General features: G+C 40.7%; 2 protein-coding genes across 4 annotated transcripts; one reads left to right on the top strand and one right to left on the bottom strand.

Annotated features, from left to right (window-relative positions):
- The first annotated feature begins 235 nt into the window (after positions 1–235).
- Positions 236–16,973, top strand: LOC139920977 (monoacylglycerol lipase ABHD2-like). Of its 3 annotated transcripts, none has more exons than XM_071911089.2 (11): positions 236–370; positions 1,278–1,358; positions 2,022–2,252; positions 3,034–3,209; positions 3,794–3,961; positions 4,998–5,181; positions 6,613–6,705; positions 7,731–7,832; positions 8,047–8,116; positions 8,933–9,017; positions 13,652–16,973. In XM_071911089.2, exons 3-11 carry the CDS (start codon positions 2,032–2,034, stop codon positions 13,876–13,878), a joined length of 1,326 nt encoding a protein of 441 aa, XP_071767190.2. In that variant the 5' UTR covers positions 236–370; positions 1,278–1,358; positions 2,022–2,031; the 3' UTR covers positions 13,879–16,973. The 3 variants fall into 3 exon arrangements, with proteins under 3 accessions (XP_071767190.2, XP_071767191.2, XP_071767192.2); XM_071911090.2 differs by lacking the exon at positions 236–370 and adding an exon at positions 382–535; XM_071911091.2 differs by lacking the exon at positions 236–370 and adding an exon at positions 1,053–1,116.
- Positions 16,974–17,124: 151 nt separating this feature from the next.
- rlbp1b (retinaldehyde binding protein 1b) lies at positions 17,125–24,727 on the bottom strand. Its single transcript, XM_071911095.2, has 8 exons — positions 24,708–24,727; positions 23,678–23,721; positions 22,262–22,390; positions 21,568–21,772; positions 20,574–20,752; positions 19,985–20,143; positions 18,758–18,868; positions 17,125–17,937 (listed from the first exon to the last, which is right to left on the bottom strand). The coding sequence occupies exons 2-8, from the start codon at positions 23,687–23,689 to the stop codon at positions 17,809–17,811; spliced, it is 924 nt and encodes a 307-aa protein (XP_071767196.1). The 5' UTR covers positions 23,690–23,721; positions 24,708–24,727; the 3' UTR covers positions 17,125–17,808.
- Between the last annotated feature and the right edge of the window lie 1,192 nt (positions 24,728–25,919).

Below are 25,919 nucleotides of genomic sequence, written 5' to 3'. Positions count from 1 at the left end.
ACCTCCGTTCTCAGAAGTAGGAGCTTATTAGGAGCCCCTGAAGGCATCACGAGCGCCCTGCTGGTCAGTCTCCTGTCATGTAAACAGACGGTGAGGCAGAGAGAGAGAGAGCGAGAGCGAGAGAGAGAGAGAGAGATAGAGAGAGAGAGAGAGAGAGAGAGAGAGAGAGAGAGAGAGAGAGAGAGAGACAGAGAGAGAGAGAGAGAGCATGTAAACAGACGGTGAGGCAGGGAGAGAGAGAGAGAGAGAGAGAGAGAGAGAGAGAGAGAGAGAGAGAGAGAGAGAGAGAGAGAGAGAGAGAGCGAGCAGGTCAGCAGCCCGGATGGACCCGGGCCCGGACAGACCAGACTCACAGGCCGACAGGAGAATGGTAGGCCGAGCCGAGTTTGAGTTTAAAAACCTTCAGCTTCACTTCAGCTTCACTCCCTGCTGGAAACAGTTTCACCTGAAGAAAGAGAGAAAAACAAACAGAGACGGAGAGCAGGAAGCGACGCCAGGCAGCTCAAACTCTCCGTGACTTCTCTGTAGCTGTGGGGTATTCGTTTCACTTTGTTCTATTCTATTCTGTTCTATTCTACCTATTCTATTGTGTTCTTTCAAGTCAGCGTCTATTCTATTCTGTTTAATTATGTTTGATCAACTGTTTATTCTATTGTAGTCAACATCTATTCTATTCTATTATATTCTATTGTAGTCAACATCTACTCTATTCTATTCAAGTCAGCATCTATTCTATTCTGTTCTATTCTATCTATTCTATTATATTCTGTTCCATTCAAGTCAGCGCCTGTTCTATTCTATTGTTTGTTTAATTCTATTTTTGATCAACTGTTGATTCTATTTTTAATCAACTGTCTATTCTATTCTAACCATCTATTCTACTCTAGTCTAGTCTAGTCTAGTCTACTCACCCGTCTATTCTAATCTATTCTAGTCTAGTCTAGTCTAGTCTAGTCTACTCACCTGTCTATTCTAATCTAATCTATTCTATTCTAGTCTAGTCTAGTCTAGTCTAGTCTAGTCTACTCACCCGTCTATTCTATTCTATTCTATTCAACCATCAGTGGATACACTGTAGCATGCTGATCTGTATCTTAGTTTTGCATAATAAGTGAAGTTAGTGAGATAGAAGAGCCGTGAATGACAGATTTTGCCCCACAGTTGCATGTTTTTATTCTTTTAATATGAAGTTTTATTTTGCAGCTTTAGAGAACAGCAGTGACTGCAGAATGTATTAACAGAATTATTAAAAGTCGGCCAAACTGTCTGTTTTCCAGTGCTGAGCATCATCACACGGTTTAAAACTGATCAAGGAGGGACTTTGAACAGCTGCAGTTTCTTTAAAGTGACAAAGCAAGGTGAGTAAAACTCTTCAAACCACTCTGAAGTCATCTGTTGCTTCCTGCCTTTGCTGTTCAGGCAAGGAGATACTCTCATATGAAGCATCCACAAGGGTTTGATCATATCGAAATTCAATATCGATACTTTTGGACTGAAGCAGCAAAATTATATATAAATATATATATATAAAAAAGTATTCAGTCTTTCCCCCAGAATTGTATTCTTTGCAGGGTGGGAAAGACTCGTAAACTCTACATTGAAACCCAGACTAATTACATTATTTTAGGGTTAGCAGGATCCACCTCACCTATTCAATGGTAGTGAAAAATCTGAGATAGATACCTGTAGATGAAGATGAAGAATGAATTTGAATCAATAAAATGTGAAAAGAAAAGAAAATTTCACTACAATACAGTACAGTACAGAGTGTTTTCTGTAGCAGTGGTCGGGCAGAAACCTCCATCATATCGACAGTGGACAAAATGACTGGCCGATATCTGATATTTAATAAAAGGCCAGTATCGCCAAACCGATATATCGGTCTAGCTCTAGTATCCTATATTTATTTTTACATTTCAGGAGATTGGATATGTTCAGCAGAGTCATATTATGCTCTAAAGAACTCAGCTCCTGTGTCATGTGTCTCTGTAAATGCTTCCTAACACACTGTACAGGTGCAGGTCCTGTCCCATGTCGACCATGGCCACCCTCGGGGACGGTGACGTCCACACCTTCGGCCCTGAGCTGCCGGCCATGTTTGACGGCATGAAGCTGGCGGCGGTGGCCACCGTCCTGTACGTCATCGTCCGCTGTCTGAACCTGAAGAGTCCCACGGCGCCGCCGGACGTCACCTACCAGGACACGCCGCTCAGCCGCTACCTGCTCAAGTCCTGCCCCATGCTGACCAAAGAGTGAGTGTTTGGTAGTTCGTAGTCCGACACAAGGCCCAACTTTGATGACTTGTGACTCGACTCTGACTTGAATATTGACGACTCAGACTTGGACTTGGACTTGGGACTCGATCACCTTATACATCAGCTACACATCTTACAACACAACTACTGAAAGGATGATGTGACATTAACTGGCATGAAAAGGTAGTGCCAAATGTAACATATTTAAAAGGACAATCGAGGAAAAGGTCTAGCACGGATTACTTGAACTCAAACTGGTTACTTGGAGTTGGACTCGAACTTGAGACTTGACCCGGTGACTCAGACTTGGACTCAGATTTGAACACTGAGAACTTGGGCCTCGACTAAGACTTGAGGTTTGGTGACTCGACTACACACTAAATTGCTCGGTATAGTGGGTCACATAGCTATAGTACCTGAAAATGTGAACCTATATCCATCTGGATTCTTGAGATCCATTTGTTTAATATGTTTACGTATATGGGAATATGATCCTCTTGTGTTATATAAAAGATATGGAGATGTTGTGGATTATTAATTTAAAAAACTCAGTGAAAGTAGGGAATCTGAAGCTCGGTGTTTACCCAGCCATCTCAGCTGGCAGGCAGCAGTTAAATGATGCAGGCGGCCTGTGGACTCTTCTGCCGCCTCCTGGGGTCGGAGTGTATATGTGTGTCTGTCTGCAGGGTGATAATCTTGGCCAAGACTGTAATGAAACCTCTTCAGGGTTAGAGGTTAAAGCTGCGTTATGTAAGACAGCGGTTGTCCTTCTCTGTAGATACATTCCTCCCTTGCTGTGGGGGAAGAGCGGTCACCTCCAGACGGCTCTGTACGGCAAGATGGGGCGCATCAACACTCCAACGCCCTCCGGCGTCCGCAACTTCCTGCCCATGCAGGACGGGGCCACGGCGACCTTTGACCTCTTCGAAGCGCTTGGGGACCACAGCACAGGGGGTGAGAGACTATTTTTGTTTTTTTCTGACAAAAACAGACACTTTACCACTCATATGGGACCAGATTTAATTCAAAAATGCTGGTTTCACCACATTTTAAACTGTATAGCTCCACAGTAACATCACATTCATTCAAGCCAATTCAATGGCCAGTACAGCTATAGGGACTTGTCTTCCAACATGTTATCTGTTGCCAATATCTACTGATCTTCTGTCTTTTAAAGCTTGTTTTTCACTGAAGACAGCACTTATTAATGTTCTCTCCTAAGTTTCATGTGTTTGTTTATATCATAAGTGCATCGAGTAGCGAGCAACCAATACCATACACAGAGAGAAAGACCACTAATGAAATCCTCAGAGGGAAAATGCCATGGATTTCAGCAGCCAATTAACTAGACACACACACACACACACACACACACACACACCTACGCACACACACACACACACACACACACACACACAGAAGCTTGCATGACATCCACATTTCCCCACAGTGACTCCCTGTTTTGTGTGTATGTGTTTGTGTATGCATTCCCTCTTGCGTGTGTGTATGTGTGTGTATGCCTATGTGTTGCCATGCAGACGACATCACCATGGTAATCTGCCCCGGGATCGGTAACCATAGCGAGAAGAACTACATCCGGACCTTCGTGGATCACTCCCAGCGGCAGGGCTACCGCTGTGCCGTGCTGAACCACCTGGGCGCTCTGCCCAACATAGAGCTCACCTCGCCGCGCATGTTCACCTACGGTAAGGAGGGAATACCGCGTGGCGGCCGGCTGTTTATAATTAAGGGTGCGATCACACCTACAGCTTGTTTTCTTTGGTCCAAACCATAGGGGAAAAGTTTACTTAGTTGCATTTTCATTTTTTGGTTCGTTTGGGGTCACATTGCCCAATTAGAAGCGAACCAGGGCTTGTAAACAAAAGTCACGTGGACTGACAAGCAGCTTGTTGGACAGAGTCTTGGTGACCTGTCATCCCACCGGGTTACAGATTTTGGCGCAGGGGAGAGTCAAAACAAATCTGATTGCAGTCCCTGTAACTTAGCTAAGCATGTTGGACTTGTCTCTTTGCTGTAATTTAATATGTTGAAAAGGGATTTTGCCTCATCTTTACTCCAAGTTCTAAAAGTTCATGTTGTTATGTTAGGCTTTCCAAGTATGAGTAATTGCTGGCTATCAGTCAATATCCATCTCTTTGTACTCATAAAACCTAGTGTTTTGTGGTAATTTTCTGTAATTGGTTCAGATTACATTCTCACACCTAATGAGCTGCACTGCAGTTCACTTGTAAAAGGACAAAGACTTCAGGTCTCGGTGCAGTTATTTGGTGTCACCTGAGTTCAAATGTTCTCAACTGCCCAAACAGACCAAACTGAAGGAGTAAACGCTCCTGAGTGTGAGGAAATTGCTCTAAACATGCTTGCATGTTATTTTGATTTTGTTTGTTGTTGTTTTTTTATTTGACACATGTTTTTATGAAATATTTATTAAAGCCAGTGCAGCAGCTGATATTTTGACTGTAGGTCAATTTCAGTAGTGTGTTGTGTGGAGAAAATTAAAGGGGAAACATAAGTTAAAGGAGAGTGACTAGAAGGTTTTCATTGGAAGGGGTGGCTGTATCAAAAATTAAAAGACATGTATTTAGGTTATACGCCAAAGAAACCCCATTTTATCAAATAATCTGGCACACATGCATGTTCCAGCTGCTTAGCCTTCATCAGAGTACGTCTTGCATATTTATCAGTATTGCACAGTTATAAAAGTGTCTCTCTTCCATCCAGGTTGTACGTGGGAGTTTGCGGCCATGGTGGGCTACATCAAGCGGGCCTTCCCCCAGACGCTGCTGGTGGTGGTGGGCTTCAGTCTGGGGGGGAACATCGTGTGTAAGTTCCTGGGTGAGAACCGATCCAACCAGGACCGAGTGATCTGCTGCGTCAGCGTCTGCCAGGGATACAGCGCTCTCAGGTTGGTAGAACGAGGGCTGGGTATGTTTGGAAAGTTTTGGATAGGGATGCTGGTTCTGAAACAATACTTTTGGCGACACATTTCTTTGTTGAATGAAAGCGCATTATGAAAGTAAATTACTTAGTAGTAGTACATGCCATCAGTTTTTCTGAATACATCTAGACTTGATGGCTCAGTTGGCCGGGGTTAAAATCTGGCGTGGGACCTTTGTTTTATGTCAGCATCCTTTTTTCTTCCCATCTTTCCACTTTACTTCCTCTCTACTGTCAACGGTTCCCTAACACAGTATTGCCAAAAATAATCTAAAGAAAAGAATTAGATGAATTTCTGATAAACCAGAAGAAAACTTGGATTTTATGACAAGAATCAGCCCTCCTTGAAGCTTTTCAATATCTTGTAATCACCGTAAAAGTGATACTCATGGCAAAAATTGGTACGGCACAGTGCAGCAAAATTGCTCCTGCACTGAATGGAGGAATACTGTGTGTCTTTAGTTCTTCAGTGGGCTATAATTGATGAAGTATGAAAGAAAATTTTGTATCAATATTATTAATATTCTGCATAAAGGTTCCTGTTTGCCAATAGATCTTGAGTCCACATCAGTAGTTTCTCCTACCATAGTGTGTTTCCGTGTGTGTGTGTGTGTGTGCGTGTGTGTGTGTGTGTGTGTGTGTGTTAGGAATTCTATCTGGCTTGCGCTGCAGTCTAATTGTTCATCCATATGTAGGCCAAAGTCAAGGCTGAACTGCACTCTGGTTTCCTTTGTGTGTAACAACAACATCAATACACACGTCATGGCTTCCACAGACTTCAGTACACCTTGTGTGTGTGCGAGTATGTGTGCGTGTGTGTGTGTGTGTGTGTGTGTGTACTGTACAAATAAAGAGAAGTGAGTGCACACAAGGCCATATACAGGCTGTCAGCACATGTGCTTGTTAGTTGTTCACACAAATCAGGTCTTCAATCATTTTCAACCAAGGAACTTAAACCAGGTAAACACCACAAGGGTTTAGAGTGAAAGAGGCATAAGTGACATTTTCCTAATTTTATAGCAGAGCAAGAACAAAACTTTAATTGATTGCATCTTTTTCAAAATCAAAAGCTAGTACAGTAAATGCAGTTACGGCCTTTTTGCACCAAATTTAATCTTGGGTTTGGGTGTTGTACACTTGAGTCTTTTGGATTTTCCTCTTTATTTAAATTTTGTTTATAATTACAAATGTTCTTTTGACCATCAGATAGAGCTCAACAAGAGCTTTCTAATGACATATGATGCTTATTTCTGGCCAAAATGTCACTTACACCCCTCTTGCACCAAATCCTCAATTATCCCAACTGTACACATATACATTACAAATGCATTTTCTATCCAAAGTGCAAGTAAGTGCAAGTGTGTATGTACTGTATGTGTGTGTGTGTGTGTGTGTGTAGGGCCCAGGAAACCTTCCTCCAGTGGGACCAGTGTCGGAGGCTGTACAACTTCCTGATGGCAGACAACATGAAGAAGCTCATCCTGTCACACAGGTGGAGACACACAGCAGCCTCAGCTGATGCAGCTACAGATGGCGTCCCTTCAAACTTATTAATGTGCCTTGGGGTTTCTTAATGTGACTGTAACTCATTCACTTTAAACAACTGTTACTTACAAACACACATTCAGAGAACAGAAACATTTTCTTCTCTGTTGAAGTGATTCATTCATTTCATTCAGTCATATCATTTAAACATGCTGTTTTTTGAGATTTTAAAAATTGCATATCTCAAAAATTAATCGAGGTTCATCAACACCTGATATTTCTTTGTTCAGTATTTCAAAACACCATTGAGTATGTTGTATGAATGTTGCTATAAGCACTTTGTAACTGTTTTGAAAAGTGCTATATAAATAAACATTATTAATATTTTGTAAGCAACATCTTAATGTAACTAGTAAATAAAATAAAACTATCTTCTAGGGTCAGTTTTACTTTGATACCAGCAATCATTTTGCACTGACAGGTATTATATTTTTCATTTGATGGATATATAATTTTAGAATGAAACTCTTCAAATGAAACTTAATAGAGAAAAGCCTCTATGTCATTTTTAATTCTGGTGTCTATGTCAGACAGCAACAAAACGCAGCTTGAGTCTTGCAAATCTCTCTTTTAGATGTATGTAGCTCATCGAGGCAGCATAACTTGTTTGTAGTCCGTAGATGATCAGTGGGTTGCTATGGCAACAGTGTAACACGGCAAGATAAACATCCCCAGGAGGAAGCGGTGCTTTCTTTTTATTGTGCAATCTGCCTAGAGATGAGAAATTAATTTTAGCATTTTACTAGTCATTAGCCAAATGCTGGTGAATTGTGGCTGTAACTGAAGTTTATTTACTCTATCAGCTACTTGGGCTCTATATATTGCTCTATTCTAAAAAGTTAGTTAGTTGGTAAAATGGTGAGAGTGGCAGGGGAGTTGTAGGGTTTACTAGTCACTATCACCAGTGGACAAAAAAGTTAGTCCCCTGTCCTGATCTATGTCACTAAATGCCTGTATTGTTTTGTTCAACAGGGGCAGTTTATTTGGCATGAACTCCAGCAAGATGGAGGATGCAGACCTGAGCAGACTGTACACAGCCACTTCTCTTATGCAGATCGATGACAGCATCATGAGGTCAAGTTTTTTTAAATTTTATTTAACAAGACTGCTTGTGGCCCTTCAAATTCATCAATGGTTATCTCAGTTACGTTTTACATTGTAGGCATTTAGCTGAAACTCAGTGACTTCAGTGAGTTCAGTGTCTCGCTCAAACACTCCTCAACAGGACACACTGCGTGCCTTTACTTGGTGCTGCATCACTCATGTTCTAACATGATTTGTATTGCAGAAAATTCCATGGCTACAACTCCTTGAAAGAGTACTATGAGAAGGACAGCTGTGTACAGTACATCCACAACGTGAGTGAGAAGCCTCCAGTGTTCAGATATTGATTACAGCAGACAGGATGGTGACATTCAGTTTGGTTCAGTTCAGATTTTCCCTCAAGGAACCTAAAGCATAGGATGGTGTCAGTGAATATTAATACTAATTTTAGTACTACAACAACTAGTACTACTACTACTATTACTACTACTGCTACTGCTACTACTGCTGCTGCTGCTACTACTGCTGGTACTACTGATACTACTACTACTATTACTTGTACTACTACTGGTACTACTGGTACTAGTGTTACTACTGCTAATACTAGTTGGTATGACTACTACTACTATTACTACAACTATTACTGCGGTAACACTTTACAATAAGGGTACACTAAGTTAAGGGTTAGTTAATGCTTAATAAGGGTTAGTTAATGCTTAATAAGCATTAACTAACCCTTAATTAACAGTTAACTAATGTGTAATTTACTAATGGTGTTCATGTTAACTAAGGTATTAATTTATACATTATTTCATAGTTTATAAAGATGACTATTAAATAATGTATAAATTAATACCTTAGTTAACATGAACACCATTAGTAAATGATTACCAGACACATTAGTTAACTGTTAATTAATGGTTAGTTAATGCTTATTAAGCATTAACTAGCCCTTAATTAATGTACCCTTATTGTAAAGTGTTACCATTACTGCTACTACTACTACTACTGCTACTACTGCTACTAATAATAATATGATAATAATAACTAAAGTAAACAACAACATGACAGCATTAGGCCTTCCAAAGCCGTTGAGAGAGTAAATGTAAGTCATGTTGTTGCTCTTCCAGGTCACGGTGCCTCTCCTCCTGGTAAACTCCTCAGATGATCCTCTGGTTCATCAGTCACTGCTGGCGATCCCACGCTCACTCGCAGGTTTGCCTCTACAGCTTCATTTCATTTATCTATAGAAAGTTATTGATTAGTTCTCAATGAATTAGAAATATTTTGGGTGTTACTGATGGTGTTGTAAGCTATGATATATTGGATTATATTGAGGTCATGATGTAGAAAGATTCATCAAATACAGTAATATCACATATGTCATGTGGTTTTATCCAAAAGCACCTTACAGAATCTTGATGAGTGTATACATTTTATAGGTGACCCTAATGGAAATGAACGCCTCACACTGGCAGTGTCAGTCTCATGCCTATTTATTTACACAAATTTATCTATTGTTTAGAAAGGAAAAACAAATTCAGCTACTCTTGGAGGTGATGGGATGTTCAAAAAAATACTCTTTTTATGGATCTTAAATACCTTTTCAAAATGGCCGCCTTAGTGGACTTAGACCAATCAGAAAATAGGTCACATGTCAGAGGAGTCAACAATGAAGCTTTAAACCTATACTGCATGCAGGCCACACATAATAAAACATTACAACATTACTACATACATGAATAATTAAAGACAAGCATTAGAACCCATTAAAATCTTCATTCATATCAATAGGGTGCAGACTTTTAAAATTGAAAATCCAAAATGCCTCTCTCCTCCTCTACCTGTTTATTTATACAGGATCAGGTCAACTAAACCCTTGCAGATAGGTTAAGACAACTTATATTTCGTGTGTAGGCCCTATCCATTTCCTAGAGGAAGATGAATACTTTAATTCTACATCATTAACTCAGTTACACAACGCACACCAGTCTAGACCGGGTGAACCGCTTGTCCCTTCTTCTCTCTTCCTCTCTGCTGGACTCAGACTCCTAAGTGTTGATAAAGTCTTGTGGGAGTTATCTGCTCAGCGGCGCCCTGACCAGACAGTGTTGTTGAATTTTTCAGGGCCATGCGATCCCCCTGTGCTGTGGGATTATTTATAGGTGTGTGTGTGTGTGTGTGTTTGTGTCCATGCGCCACTGCCTTCTCCCTCAGTGTCTGTATAGGTCAATGGCATTGGCCCTTGTGTGTGTAAATCAGCATTGCTAGGCCTTGTGGGGGAAAATGTGACTTAGACCTTCACCACTGAAATCCTAAACTTGCTCTTCAGTGGAAGGAAACATACTGTTTTATTTCCTTTCATTTTTTTCTTTCATTACTCACTGTAATTCCATTGCAATCATTTATATAATGTCCAAATTTAGTTTATTTGATCATTTCAAAAGATGACATCGCTGTTGTCGTGTGAAAACCTTCTCGCTCCAATTTTGGTGATTTTCATGTTTTCACTTCAAATGAAGGATTGCATGGCTCCTCTGTGGGTTGAGAAAAAGACCTCATAAGTTTATTAAACTCTTTCAAAACCCATTGGATAACACCAAAAATGAATTGTCATGGAGCTAAAAACAAGACTGTTTTTATTAGTTCCTGTTTATTAGTTTTTATTAGTTATTAGTTCTCCAAAATTGACATTTTGGAGATGCAAGGTTTTCACCCAACGACAACATGCAATATTCTGCTCACCACTTGAGAAAAACAATGGATATGTACCTCTGAAAAGAAGGATTATATTAAATCAATGTGAACTTAATTGACCTCAAAAATACACTTCACTGCATGTCGATAGCTCAATAAATAGATGTTTTAATTTAGCCCCTCAGTAGATGCAGCCAAAATTGGTTCATTCTATTTCAGTTGAGAATGTGAAACACATTAAAGGAAAACTACGACCCTGATTATTACGGTAACAGTTATCCAGCAGTTAATGGCCAGAGTTTAATATGGATTAAAAAAACATCTAGAGGCTGAAAATCTTCCTGTGGTTTATGTGAGTGTGTCACAACAACACACGTTTTTTGACTCTTTGAATTATTACTCTCCTCCAAGTCACTAATTTTATAAACACTCACAACAAAATGGCTCCCTTTGCACTTACTGTATCACACAAGAAAATGCTAAAGATTCTGTTAGGTCAAAGCTAATAAATGGACATTTTAAAAGCTAACAACAACCCATATGTATGTGTGTAGGTATGTGATAGTGGCTGTCAATTCACTTTCAATTCAGTCAATTCAGCAAGTGACGAGAGGTTCCTATATGGAGTCTATATAGAAATTATTTAAGAATGAAGGCTCTTCCATTATTATGTGATTTGCTGTTTAAATTTGTGAATTGAAGGTTGACGGCACAGTAAAAAGGTCATTACTGTGTGTGTGTGTGTGTGTGTGTGTGTGTGTTGGAGGATTCAGAAACCCGACTGATGGCACCAGCTGCCTTGGTGCACGTAACTCTTCACTATACGTTTCCTAACCAGCCACTCGGCCCTGCTGCTCTCCATATGGACCAGTCGCTCTCTTCCCCACTAACCTACTTTACCCACACACACACACACACACACACACACACACACACACGTATACACACACACACACACACACACGCATACACACAGATGGCTAACCTGATCTGGGCAGGGCAGTGGCAGGCTGGGTCTTGAAGTACAGCATGACTGATGGTTTGCCAAATGGCCACTGAAGCTAAAGGCAGCAGGTTTCAGTATGGAATGAAACTCTGGGTGTGGCTGACAGAGATCCTGGTCCAGGCAGTCCTGACTTGATGCACCAAAACTCACATTTTTTGAGAGTTTCAGAGCATGATCATAATGGCTTTGATTTGAGTTTTGTTTATAGCAGGGGATTTTTAAAATTTGTAATATAAAGGATGCCCAAATCAATACGCTTTAGACCAGTGGTTCTCAAACGTGGCCTTCAGGACTCGGAGCCCTGCTGGTTTTCATTCCAGCTATCTAATCAGGGACCTGATTTACACCTGGGACAGCAGGTGAATGCAATTGGACAGAAAACCAGCAGGGTTCTGGGCTCTGAGGACCAGGACCAGAGAACCATTGCTTTAGACTACAAACCCCTGTTTCATAAACGTTGTTGACAGCGGGAGCAAAACTCAGATCAGAAGAGTCATTATTTTACATGATCTCACTCTCCATGCAACCCAAGGATTTGCACTTCTTGTTTGTGTACAAGTTCATAAGTCATTGTCTTTATATCTGAATATCTACAGATATTTATAAAAATTGATAATTAGCTTCTCAAATATGTATGAATTCACGTTACTTGCCTTTTGGTAGGGAGATCATCTGAACAAAATTGCACCAAAAGACCTGAAATCACGTTGGAGAGTGTGTGTCCAGACCAGAACCTTTTACCAGAATGATAAACATCTTTACACATAAATATTTATCAGTGCTCAGGGTCTGATGTAACTTCCCCTTGTGCTCATGTAGAAACCTGGCTTGGATGTTAGGGGAGACAGTTTATTGTCCCACACAGGGCACTGTAGTTCACTGACAGCTTCTCATAAAACGCATAACTAAAACTAGGTCTGTGTGAAATGTGTGTGAATGTGACGGCAGTGTGTGAGGGCCAAAAAGGTGCCCACTAAATTTGATTCAAACATTGGACCTATTTTCCCTCAATGTATTGAGTACAGTGATTTGGAGCAATTTTGGTGTGTGTGTGTGTGTTTGTGTATTTCTGTGTGAAGCTGTGTGTGTATGGGTAGGGAAAATTAAAGTGTGTGTGTCTACATAAAAATGCTAAGAAGTGTTGTGAGCGGAGACTGTAGAATGACAGAAAGGGAAAGCAGCATGGCGTCGTGTTTCTGTGAGGAAAGCCAGCGTCCTGACCGCTGACCAGCGAGCCACCGAGCCGCTCTAACGATACCTCCACCTTCAGAGCAGGGGAACCTAATTAATTACTTCTGCACCGGCAGGATCAGGGTGCGTTTCATTACTAAAGGCGGCGGAGGTGCTCAACCCAAAAATCACAGGGACACGGTCAGGCGCACAAAGGCTTGGAAACTTCCAAAACCTGGAAGGATGGCCAGGAGGGGAAAACGAGCTGTGTCGTCGTTCTGCAGTCACAACAAACATGTTCCAGTTATACAGCCTTCATCAGCTGTTTAGCCAAAATGTATTTCAAAATGTTTTCAAGATATTCATCCTTGGAAACTTGGAAACTTGGAAAATGGAATCAGAATCACTTGAAAACTCCACCCAAAACATTTTAACACTGTTAAAAAAAAAAAAAGCTCTGATGTACCTTGCATTTCTGGGCCCATTTTGTTGTTTTGTCTTGTATTTTTCTTACTCCAGCAGATGATTTGCCAAATGTAGATTATTTGACATGTCATCAAGATATTACCAGCAGCTACAATGGAGTTTGATAGCAGAAAATGTCGCTGAAAAATCACTGTTGCTCTAGGAATCGCAACAAGTTCCGGTTCTCTGAGGGTTGTTGAAAGGCATTCTGGGAAATGTAGGAAATCACTAACTGAAGTAGAATCAGGCAAAACAGTTTGAGGGAAAGTGGGTACATCAAAAAAGTAATTTACAACACTTCATCAAGAATGCATTGAACATCATAAATACCTAACAGTGTAAAAGTATCTGAGGGTGGATTTTTCCTTTAAATTCACATTTACTGGGATGGATGGGCTGGTATAGAATTTGATATGATTCTTGTTCATATTGTACTGTTGAGAAAAAAAACGCTCACAAAACGATCCTCCTCTCTCTCTCTCTCTCTCTCTCTCTCTGTCTGCCGCTCCAGAGAAGAAGCCCAACGTGATATTTGCCCTGACCCAACATGGAGGCCACCTGGGCTTCTTCGAGGGGGCGGTGCTGTTCCCTCAGCCGCTCACCTGGATGGACAAGGTCATAGTCGACTACGCCGACGCCATCTGTCTGTGGGAGAAGAACCGGCCGCCCTGCCGGAGGCCCGGCCGCCACCACACACACTCCTGCCTGCAGAGCACAGGCGCAACGCTAAGTGTGTAAGACACACACACGCACGGTACATACAAGTACATGTATGTTGGAGGAAACACCTGGAGAGAAAACTATGAATCAACACACACACACACACACGCGCATACACGCTTCTCTCTTCTTCTGCTCTACCTCATCCTCTTTTGTCTTTTGCCTACTAAGAAACTGCCTTACTGTCCCTTAATGTCTGTCATTTGGAAAAGAGTAAAGCATACACAAACTGAGGAGGTAAAATAAACAAACTGAGGCTGACCTGATGGCACATGCAGTAAAAGTGGCCTTTTAATTTTACAGTTCATGCCTGTGTTGTCGAAAGTCATTCTGGGAAATGTAGGACATCACTAACTGAAGTAGAGGTAGAAGAGGCAGGCTGAGGGAAAGTGGGTTCACCAAAAAAGTAAATTACAACACTTCATTGCAAAATAACTCCTGGAATACACTGAACATCACAAATTAATGATATGTGACAGTGTAAGAGGATCAGAGGAGGGATTTTTCCTTTCACTTTTGCCATGATGTCATGCTCGCCCTCTGCTGGTTATTGGCAGCTGTTGCTTCTTCAGTCTGTAACATAAGTAAGATGGGCAGGATGGGATGAGAAACAGTTTTTCCCTGTTTCTCTCCATCAGTGTCTGAATGGCACTTGCACTGTTCTACAGTAGGCAGATTTAGCTTGTTGCTGTGTGTCATGTTTTATGTGTCTCCCACTGGAAACTGCAAGGGTCATTGGACATTATTATTATTAAATCATTGAAAATGGGAAAATTCAGCTTATAGTGAAGTGGAAAAGACACATTATTTTAAAAACCAAAGCATTTTGGTATTCAGCACTGGAGCCTTAAGGAGGATGATGAAGGCTATGACAGTGAAACACATTTAAAATAATATGTGTGTTTCGTTTTTGTTTTTTTCCCATTTTAGTTCACTTCTCGATTTAAGTGCCTTAATAGAACTGCGAATGTGCAACAGATTTGGGTTTCCAGTTTAACTTGAATCACTGAGCTGAAACTGATGAGTGACATAGACAGTTATGATTTGATTTTTACAGGAGCGATCACCAGCGGTTAATGTAAACATGACATCTTCCCTCTTCTGTGCAAGGCAAACTCTTTGAATGTCCTTATATTTCACATGTTTTATTATTTGATATGATGCTATTTTATTTCTTATTTCTACTAAGAAGATTTTTGTTGTTATATTGAGGGGAAAAAATCACACTGCTGTTCATAAACCAGTTTGGTTTGTGTTTGTATGGTGCGGCATCATGTTGCTGGCTTTGACTTTTTCTAACTTTTCCTCACTGTATTTTCCATGGTGCACAGTGGACCATCAGCCTGTTGTGGTACTATTTAACTTCACAACAGGAGAATCAGGGCTTCAGATGTATGTTGAGAGAAAACGTTAAGAGTGATAAAACCCAAAGAAGAAGTGAAATTTTAAAAATCCAAAGGAGCTTTCCAGTGATAATCCCATCCTATCCACTGAGTCGTTGAAGGGAAATATGGAGGCTTAATGTAAACTAGGGCTAACACTTTGCTCATAACAGTCTTCTATTCTAGGTCACCTTGTCCCACTCCATGAATTGCTCCACAGTCACTAACAGGCCAGCAGGTAACAACCGTTGTTATTGTGCCTCCTGCTATAGGATGAGGATGGTCAGGTGGTTTAATTTCCTAAATGCTGCTGTTAACATTGATTAATACCATACAGATGTTCCATGCATAGTGTGGAAAAATACCTGAGTCTATAATCCACAGCATAATGTACTGAGAAAAGTGGATGGGATTCAGTCTGTGTCTTCTTAATGAGGCTGAAAGGCTGTTCAGGACAAACCAGGGTCAAAACAGTGTTTGCAAATACTGAACATGGTTTCAAAAGCAAGGAGAGAAGAGAGCGCTACTGTGACATACAGTATGTATATAAAATTAAATATTCAAGTAATGATTGTAAGGTGCTCCTTCACAATGGGTTTTCAATGGAATCAGAAAAAAAACAATTGGACCAATGCACTCTTCATTTTTTTTTATAAAAATAGATTTATTAAACTGGACGTTGTTCTGTTCAATGTTTAGGGATTTAGAAAGACTGCTGCATTGTGGCCACATGTGACTCCCTGATAAAGACATGTGGCTTAAACACAGCAGAGGATTTATTTAAAAAAACAAACAAACATTAAATAGAACAATGCCTGACATTTTTGACAAGTGACTAAGGTTTTGTGGGGTTTCTTTAGTTTTATGCCACTGAGGGCTACATACCTGATGGGTGGAGTTTACCACATAAGACAATACAATGACTGTCAGAGAGTTTAGACAATCACAGAAAAGGTTCCTAAATTCACATTAATATACTTTCTTAAGGGTATTTTCCTATGATTAACAACTAATCAGACACTACCAGTGCACTCCACTCCACCCAGCAGATTAAAACAAGCACTAACATTATTTGCTAACCATTATTTGACCCAAGACTGGTTCAGGATTTTTACATCCCAGTCCCATTGATAACTAGCCTCCTTTCATCCCAAAAGATTTAGTGCTAGTGTTTTGTTTTTTAGTGATTAGCAGTAGCCTTCTGTTAGCAGTGCTAGTGTAAAATAATGAAGAGCAAAACCATAATACGACTAAAAAACATGTAATATAATTGTTTGGGGCTTACTTGCATGCAAATTTAAGAGAGATAGTTTTGCTCCCAATTGACTTGCACTAGCATTGTTAATAAATCCCAACTGGGGACTTTTGTCAATTTTTCACAAATGTCGCTGATGTCAAAACCTTTTCATGTGTCCTAAAACTCCAGCTAGCTTGTCATTATAAAAAAATAAAGGACCTCAATCTGCCCTTTAAAAGCCCAAGTCAACTTCCACCAGCACCATTACTGCCTCTCCATGTGCAATATGTACTGTACCTCTCCTGTTCGCCTTTACGTTACTGTTTACAGTCCCTGCTGTACTGTATGGATTATTTCACTGCACTATAATATCAGCATATTGGTGTGACATTTATAGTCTAATCATAATGTGCTTTGTTTTGATGTGCTACACATTACAGCCATGAATAATAAATTTGGTTTGGACTAATCCATTAATAAATCATTTTCAGGTATCTGTGTCTGTTTATTGTAACCTAACCCATATTCCTAGATCATTTTGCATGTAAACAGATCCCACACCATATTTTTGATTGAAGACTCAATTGCATAGAGACTCAAAGACGATTACGTACATTTATATACAGTTTATTGTACACATTCCTTAGTGGTGACGTTCTTATCAGCGCACCATGGCAGCACACTGGGTGAAACACAATATTCATACTGGAGAACAGTCAAAAAACAAACACAGAAGAGACAGGCACTTGTTGGAATATCAGCCTTGTGTCAAGTTGAAGGAGGATGGTCGGGGTGGAAACTGAGAAAGCTGGGGCCGGCCAGTTTTAACAAGCTGTGTGGGTGAACTGCGGTCCAGACAAAGCACAATTTAACAGAGGAAAGAGAGGAAATCACATACGCTCTAGTGTTAAGACTCCCATTTTGTCTTAATGGAAGTAAAGCCTGTGTGTTTTGAGAAGATGTTTGGGAGTTTCTTTCTTGTTTTTGAGTTTTTTTTCTTGATGAAATGTCTCAAAAGACTTGCTGGCAATGTGGAACTGTAAGGCGCTTTGGATAAAAGTGTCGACCAAATTGTTAATACAGAATATAGAGCAGCATGATGCTAAAGAGTAAAAGAACTGCCTCCTTCCTGTTTGTTTGTGCTTTGTCAGGACTTCAACCTTCACATAACCGCTGGAAAACAACACCAACATCTCACACATTCATGGCTTTCACACATTACGTTTTCTTTTTTTTTTTGTCTTCCTACAACCACACAGCTAGATTGGACTTTTTGAGTTTCCACAGTCTATGGGGTTCGTAATGCATAATGGCTCGAGAGGAGGGTGTTTAGTCGAACAGCTTGGCTGATGTGGCCTTGCCGTCGTACTTGGGGCTTTTTCCATCGAACTCGGCGGGGAGGATGTCGGCGTCAAACTCCTTGTAGTAGTTGTCCAGCTCGTCTCCGTGGACGAACACCTGGAGTGAGGAGAGCAGCTGTTACTTTGGTGTGGAGGTATATGAGGAGGTGGGGATTTGGTACCCGACCATCCAATATAAATCAATGGTAATTTTGCTGCACCTCTATACTCAGAGGTGAGGATACTCCATATACCCACTGATATACAGAAAAAATAGAGATAGCTGTTGTTGTTTATTCCTAAAATACATCATAATGCTAATTTGTATTACTATTGTGTTCGTGCAGCCGTTCTGTTGAGGCTACTTCCTTATGGGTATTAGAAAGTCAAGATCCTACAGTCAGCTCTGCTAATCTGTAGTAATGTAACACTAGTACCAAGCCTGTAGTCAGCTTCACCTATCAGAAACAATGTAACATGTAATGAAATGCATGAAGTAATACTGGTGAACTGCTCAATTTTGAACCATTAGATTATTTAAATTAAACAATGAAACATAAATCCCCAAATAGGATGAAATCTATGTATTATATCCAAGTATTCAAAATCCAACCAAGGTGATTAACTCGCTATTGTGTGTTTTTTTTTGGTTTGATTTTTATTAGTGTGTGTCTGGTTTTGGCCACTAATGAAGACTCCCCCTGCTCTGATAAAACTTATTATTAAAGACATGACTCCTATATGAACATATGGTTAAAATGTTAGGCAGCCTAATGTCATGACAGTCTAGATCATGTTAGCACAATTTTATTAACTGTATTCTGTTGAGATTAAGTTGAGATATATTCTCTCAATTTTGACTAACAAGATTGTCGTATAATTAGTAGTAGAAGTAGTGTTAGTCTAATTATTGTACTCTATCCCACTTCCCCACTCACTCTCTCCAGCAGCTTGCTCTTCATGAGGGGTTTGACCACGTTGTAAGTGGTGGTGAAGTACCAGGGCTGGTGGATGAAGTGCACCGCTTTGAAACGGGCAGGGAACGAATCCTGACGGGGGGGAAAGAGCGAGACAACAGAGAGATGATGGTCACTTAACCCTGCAGTGAAGAGGAATCCTGTGGAAAACACCAGAGGGCCAAATGTGGAGTACAGGAGAATTTGTTGCTGCTGTTTTTTCGGCACTGTCCTGCTTCACATCACATAGCTGTACATATTTACACCTGGCATGACCGGTGCAACCACAGTATTCTACTTTTAACCACTGAGCAGCTCTACTGGAGCAGTTAGAGGCTAAATACCTTGCTCAAGGGCACCTGGTCAGTGTTAAGTGAGGAGAGAATATTAATTGCAGAAGGGATTTAAACCTGCAACCTGTCACTCACCTGCTTCTCTAATCTTTAAGCTATAACTAGATATGAAGACTTATTTACAGTATTTTCTATGTGGTATAAGATTGCTCACATTTGATTTGATAGATATTAACATTGAAACTTTTTTAAATCTTTTGTGTAGCCAATTTACTGTTGTAGTTGTATCATCTATCAAGTTGGTAACACTTTACAATAAGGGTCACTAAGTTAAGGGTTAGTTAATGCTTAATAAGCATTAACTAACCCTTAATTTACAGTTAACTAATGTGTAATTTACTAATGGTGTTCATGTTAACTAAGGTATTCATTTATACATTATTTAATAGTTTATAAAGATGACTATTAAATAATGTATAAATTAATACCTTAGTTAACATGAACACCATTAGTAAATGATTACCAGACACATTAGTTAACTGTTAATTAAGGGTTAGTTAATGCTTATTAAGCATTAACTAACCCTTAACTTAGTGACCCTTATTGTAAAGTGTTACCAACAAGTTTTTTTTTATTTATTTTTTTTACATACTTTTAAATCTTGTGTAGTGTATTGTGTACTTTTAAGAATGAAAATACACACACTTCAACTTAGTCTTTAAAAAACAGGCTTTGAAAACATCAGAATGCTCAAAATGAACTAAAAACAAACTTGATTTTTCAAGTTTTTGCAGCATTCATTTATAGAACATCCATCTATCCCACCTTCTAATCTACCTGTGGAGGCACCCTAGTCCTTGATATATGAACTAGTCCATGATATAAATTTGGGATACGTTTGACAGGCGTTTTCCACCTGCAACATGTCGACCATCTTCTTGAGCTCGGTGGGTTTGATGCCTGACGCCTGCTGCATGGTGAAGCCCTTGAAGTTCTCGATTATGCAGAAGCCGTTGATCTGAGTCTCCTCGTTCTCCAGCAGCTTCTCCAGGATCACACAGTAGGCTCGCAGGATCTGCACGCACACACACACAAACACACACACACACACACACACACACACACACACACACACCATTTTTACTCACTCAGTTGAGCTACACCTTGATGATATGTGTCAGTGTATTTCTTAGTGTATCCCAGTGTATCTCCTCTTTATCCTCAATATTTTGAAAGTGAGTGGATCTTTAGCTACATTTAAATCTCTGTGGCAGAGATATGATGTTTCTCATGTCCGTCTAAACAGGGAAAAATCAGTTTCCATGTGATTTCTCCTAGTTTTGACAGCTATGAGAAGACCGGATCAATGCCACAAAGAATCAAAAATCAGCTCTTTGTGTAGATGGAGAGTATCAGAATGTTGTTCCAGTTGTGTAACTCTTCCCTTCTGGTGAGATCTACATTTCCGGGTTGCATTGTGGGATATGTGGCCATCCAGCGCGTACCTCATCGAAGGTGATCTCCTCGTAGTCCCAGTTCTCGATGTTGAAGAGCAGCACCACGCGGCCGTACTTGTCTCTGCTGGGCAGGATGCCGGGGTACCCGGCCTCGATGGTGCTGCGTACGGCCTCCGGGGTCAGGTTCTCAAACAGCTCGGGGTAATCCCTCCTGAAACGCACGTAGCCTGGATGGAGACGCAGGACCAGCGGATGTTAAAAGATACTAGGGTCAGACCGGGCCAATACTGTCCTTCTATTACATGTCAGCTATCAGCCAGTCATGCCATCCACTGGCGATATGATGGAGGTTCCTTCCTGACCACAGCTACATAAAAACAGTCAAGCCTGAAATTAACTTCTGTTTACTTTGAGTATCTTATTTATTCAGTTAATTGTTCGATAATGCTTTTTGTATATTTATTCATCATTTAAAGGCCTAATCTATTCCAGAGTTTCCCCTATAATTTAACAGGTGCCTTAAGGAGCTGCTAAACAATCTAAAAGGATTTCATTAGTCTCATTTTTTTCAGTGTTTCAATGGAGAATTTTAGTGTTACTTAATATTATAGTGGTTTTAATATTGTTTCAGAGGCTTTTCCACCACCCTGACAAAATAAAATTCTAGTGGAAATGTAAATCTTTGGCATGAAAATGGTCAAGTTTAAAGATATTGAATATCTCTTGGCTCTTGGCAGCTTCAATGCAAAAATATCAGTCTTGGTATTCGCCTCCAGAAGCACTTATCAGCCGAACCTTGTTAAATTCTGCACCAGGTTTCAGTTAAAAACTTTCCCAATAGATTTTTGTCTATTGTAAACTGGTTGTTGTTGGGGAACTATGGATCGCTCCTTCACACGTTTGTTCATCCGTCCGTTTGTCTGTCCGTCACACACAGTCCACCATTCTCTAAATTTCACCGATTCACCCAACGGCGGCACTATATTTACAGGTCAAAACAAGGTGACGTATTTGTCACTGATTGGTCAGTTTACGGACCCACCCTTCATGAGATCGAAGGCTCTGGGCACGTCGTACTTCCTGGCGCGGATGAAGCGGACCAGCAAAGAGTCGGGTTTCTCCCCGAAGGTGTCCTGCACCCCCTTGGCCAGGTCGTCGCCTCCGTCCGCCTTCTCCTTAATGATTCCCCGCAGCTCCTTCACCGCCGACACCCGCTTCTCATCCGTCTCGTTCAGCTCGTCCTTGGCCTGCAGGGGGAGCCAGACCAGACAGTTAGCTCTGAGGCAGTGAGGACTGGGAGGATACAGGTACAAATCCAATCGTTTTGGTTTTGGTTTCATGCAACTTGGTTAGATATAATTAGAAAAGTGAATGAAATGAATGAAAAGTTTATGTTTGTCAGTGTGGTGAATGAATGATGGTTGGTAGAAATGTGCAGGGAGAGTGTGATGAAATACATGAATACATGAGTTTTATTAAAAAATGTTATATTTCCTTTGGTTTAAAAAAAAAACAGTTTACAGGATCTCTAGAATGTAGAGGATCCAGTGTGTAAAAGTATTATCATTTTATCATTTCTCAAGTTATCTACTATCCTTTAAAAGTTACCATAATTTGCTCTCATTTTGTGCTATGAATTATATCATAAGAGCAGGTGTTACGCATCCTCATGAACTGACCAGCTGTTCATGGAGCTCAGGTTATGTGTGAGAAGAAGTGTAGCTACTGTAATGTACCTTCTGCATAGTGTGGTCTGGCAGCTTGGCGCAGGGTCCAAACACCGGCCCGTGGTCCTTGACGGTGAGACGCTCCAGCTTGGCCCTGAGGGCCTGCTCCTCCTCCGACACCATACGGAAAGTTCCACTCTGACGGGACAGAGAGGGGGGCAGTGATTATGACAGAGGGCTTTCAGGTGATGAAACCCAAACATACAACTGTGCCATGCTGTCTCAAAAATGTGAGAGATGTGGTTGATTTTTGTGTCGTTTTTGACTGATAATTTTCCCACTGATACATCTGATGGATTTTGTGTTGAATCCTGCAGGTGCCACTGTGTAGAACTGGCATGCAGCAGTTGAATCCAGTAGAAGCTGTTAGCACATTAAACAAGTAGTTCTACTGGTAGAGAATTGGCCCTAACCAGTTCAGCTCACACCAGTTGAATCCAATTGAATCCCACAGAAACCATTAGCATGTTAAACCAGTGGATCTACTGGGAGTGAAATGGTTTCTCTCTTGTGATCTGGAAACTGAATCCAGTTGAAACTACTATCACTCCACTGGCAGGGAAACTGGACCAGTAAAATTACAGCAATCCAGCTGAATCTATTAGCAACCCATTTATCCCAGTAGAAACCGGTAGACTTGCTCTACTGGAATCAACTGGAATTTTTCTTTTGTGACTACAGAGAAACAATGTGCAATTCCTCTACATTTATCTGTGTCTACATTGTGTCTGCAGAGAAACTCTGTGACTCTTAAACTCTCAAAGACTGCCAGCTCCACCATAATTCCCCTTGTACTCCTTACTTTTGGTTGCTTGTGATGTTGATGATCTAGGAATTTAAGCTTTTCCTACTTTTGCACTCATTGTAAGTCGCTCTGAATAAGAGCATCAGCTAAATGCAGAAAATCTAATTCTCTCACAAGACTTGGTAGCTAACAAACTGCTGCATGAGGTTTAAAACACGTCTAATCCACGTGAGTCAAACCGCCTGTCCTCCAGAGAGTTGTGGTTCCATAATCAATAGGCCTCAGTGTTTGCAGGTTAATCTCCCTCACATGAGTCCAGTAAAGCCTGTAAATACATGGTAAAGACTACCAGTAAACCAGAGATTAGCAGCTAAGGCTAGCTGTTGACGGCATCCCAGCACTAACAATGAGCTTTGGTCTTGAGAAATATTGAGCTGCTGTGGTCCAATGTTAGAGTAAGCTGAACAGATATTTGGAGGGAACTATATTTTGTGAGGGGGGGTATTACAGATTACACAACCATGTTGCCTTGTGCATCTCCCAAATGCCTCTGTTACAACTCACATATAAAATATCAACACTGATTAATCATTGTCTTTATAGTTGTCTCTGAGCACAACTTGACCCAAACAGTTTTGAATAATCATTGTAAAACAAAGATAAAAAAGGAATGTACTTACAACGACGGCCATGTCTTCTGCTCTTTAGGTCAGCTTTGTTCACTCTGGAGGAAAAAGCAGAGGGATCTGTTGATTCACATGAAACCCAGTTTAGCTCCCAGTTAAATATAGAAAGAAACAATTCACCTACTGTACTGCAAATTAATCCCCCTCCATCCTGCGCTCCCTGCTCTCAGGGTGCCTTGGTTGTGCTATATTTAGCATGTGCCCATTGCTAGATGATTTATCAGGAGATTTAGGTTCATAGTGTATTGCTTCATAATCAACAGTGTTGTAAATCTCAAGCATTTGATCCCTTAGTGTCACGGTCCTAAGGTTTGTATGTATGCAGGATCAATAAAGTACAGACTAAACAATATAACTTGTCAGCTCAGCTTCATGACTATCAAAGGTAAACGACTGCTCTGTTTCTTCATATTGATTATAAATTCATAGTCTCAAGACTCAACCAAAAAGAGACTTCTGCAGCCAGACTGCTGCTGAAAGGCCTCAGGTCATCTGTTAGGAGACAGTAAAATACTACAGCTTTCCACCAGTTATAACTATATAGTAGACACATTTACAGATATTATAACAGTATATGCTATTTAGTAGACACTTCCAAAGATCAAAGACTGCAGATCTACAACCATGACTGTAAGCATTTTTAGGATGGGTGATTCCAGTGGGAATCCAAACCCCTAACATTAGTAGTGTTAGTACCATGATCTACCCACTGAACAAGACATTACCCACTGAACAAGTCTTTACTTATCAGATTCAGCACTCAAATGCCTTAGAAATACAGGAGGAAATTGTGATAGGAAACCAAAAGCAGCTGAGCATCCACCATTTTTTTTTGTTTCATTCCACTGAATAAAGGCAACACAGCATCCTCCTTGTCCCTGGTCAAAAGCATTGATCCATCAACAACAGCAAAACTACAGCTGGACCCAGGAGACCAAATTCCAGTTTGGTAAAGTTACTGTACAACATCCAAGGCAGAAAGGGGGTGAGGTAGTACCGGTTACCCACATCAGCAGAGTCTTACCTGGGGAGGCTGTGGCGGTGCTGCCGGGTGTCACAGGACTCTGTGTGGAGCAGGGTGCAGGGCACCTATGATTTGTAGTGTTGGGATTAGTGGCGTCACACCAGATTACACCCATCAGATTTCTTTTCGAATAATCAGCATAAAAGTGGCAGAGGAGAAGAGGGCAAGAGGAGGGGAGAAAGTGAGGATGCTGAGCCAATGGTGGAGCTGCTGCTGTGATAAGGGCGGGGCCACGATACACAGAGATGATGTAATGTTGGGTATACGCTTTTAGGCTTTTAGGTAAGAGGCGGTTTAAGGGGGAATGGAGAGTGCTTTAACAAGGGGTCGGGGGGGGGGGGGTTGCATTCCTAGGCGACTTGGACGGAGTGAAAAGTGTTCATTGTAACTGTTGATTCTCACTCTCATTTCTGCAACGTGAACAGACTCGGGTGACAGAAGGGGAGGAGCCTGTTTTCAGACCGCCTGTTTCACATGTTTAGAGGCATGATGGTGAAATGGGAAATCAATCTGGTTCTGACACTGTTGGGTCAGTTCCCATCTCTAACACCAAACCATCTTGAACAGCCAGTTGGTAAAGTCAGCAAAGAACTGGACTAGCAATAATAATAATAATGTCTAGAAGAGCACAAACTGCCGCCAACGCTGAACAATTCTCCAACTTTTTGTTACACACAAAGACATAATTCCTAACACTTAAATTTGAAGTGAAGTTGATTTCTTGACCCTGCAAACATCCCCTTACGATTTGAAATCAAGTCTCCATCTGTGTTAGTTTCATAGATAAGGCTACAACTGATAATCATCAAATATCAGAAATAGCAGATCCAGATCACCACCAAAATCCGATCAATTGTTCCTTGGCCCAAGGCCGATCTGTCCACCAAATTTCATGGAAATCAGTTCATAAATTCTTGAGATATCCTGCTGACAGACAGACAAACATAACCTCCTATTAATAACAATGCATTTTATTTATAACAAACTTGAACTGACAGCTGAAGGTTGTTGAGGAGTGTCAAGGTTCTTGTAGTTTTGTGTGAGAATAAGTCTCATTACCTTCTGCATAGTTTGGTCTTTATGGAGCTGCCAGCAGACTTGGGGCAGCGTCCAAATACTCTCATTTCTGCTGCGTGAACCGGCTCAAGTTCAAACAAATCTTACACTGCTGTAAGATAAAGACTATTAAAAGCAAGTAAAACAAGACAAAAG

Source organism: Centroberyx gerrardi, chromosome 4 (genome assembly GCF_048128805.1).
Source record: "Centroberyx gerrardi isolate f3 chromosome 4, fCenGer3.hap1.cur.20231027, whole genome shotgun sequence".
NCBI classification, from domain to species: Eukaryota; Metazoa; Chordata; class Actinopteri; order Beryciformes; family Berycidae; genus Centroberyx; species Centroberyx gerrardi.
Note: the sequence above shows the minus strand (reverse complement) of the source record. Positions and strands in the feature narration are given on the sequence as shown.

What these genes read in the sequence shown, in the direction of transcription:
- rlbp1b (XM_071911095.2), bottom strand. An exon ending in CAGACCACACTATGCAGAAG is followed by an intron (nt 21,773 to 22,261) that starts GTACATTACAGT and finishes CTCCCCCTGCAG; the next exon opens with GCCAAGGACGAGCTGAACGA. An exon ending in AGATGGTCGACATGTTGCAG is followed by an intron (nt 18,869 to 19,984) that starts GTGGAAAACGCC and finishes CCCCCCCGTCAG; the next exon opens with GATTCGTTCCCTGCCCGTTT.
- LOC139920977 (XM_071911089.2), top strand. Translation starts at nt 2,032, where the DNA reads ATGTCGACCATGGCCACCCTCGGGGACGGTGACGTCCACACCTTCGGC. An exon ending in TGCCCCATGCTGACCAAAGA is followed by an intron (nt 2,253 to 3,033) that starts GTGAGTGTTTGG and finishes CCTTCTCTGTAG; the next exon opens with ATACATTCCTCCCTTGCTGT. An exon ending in ATCGATGACAGCATCATGAG is followed by an intron (nt 7,833 to 8,046) that starts GTCAAGTTTTTT and finishes TTTGTATTGCAG; the next exon opens with AAAATTCCATGGCTACAACT.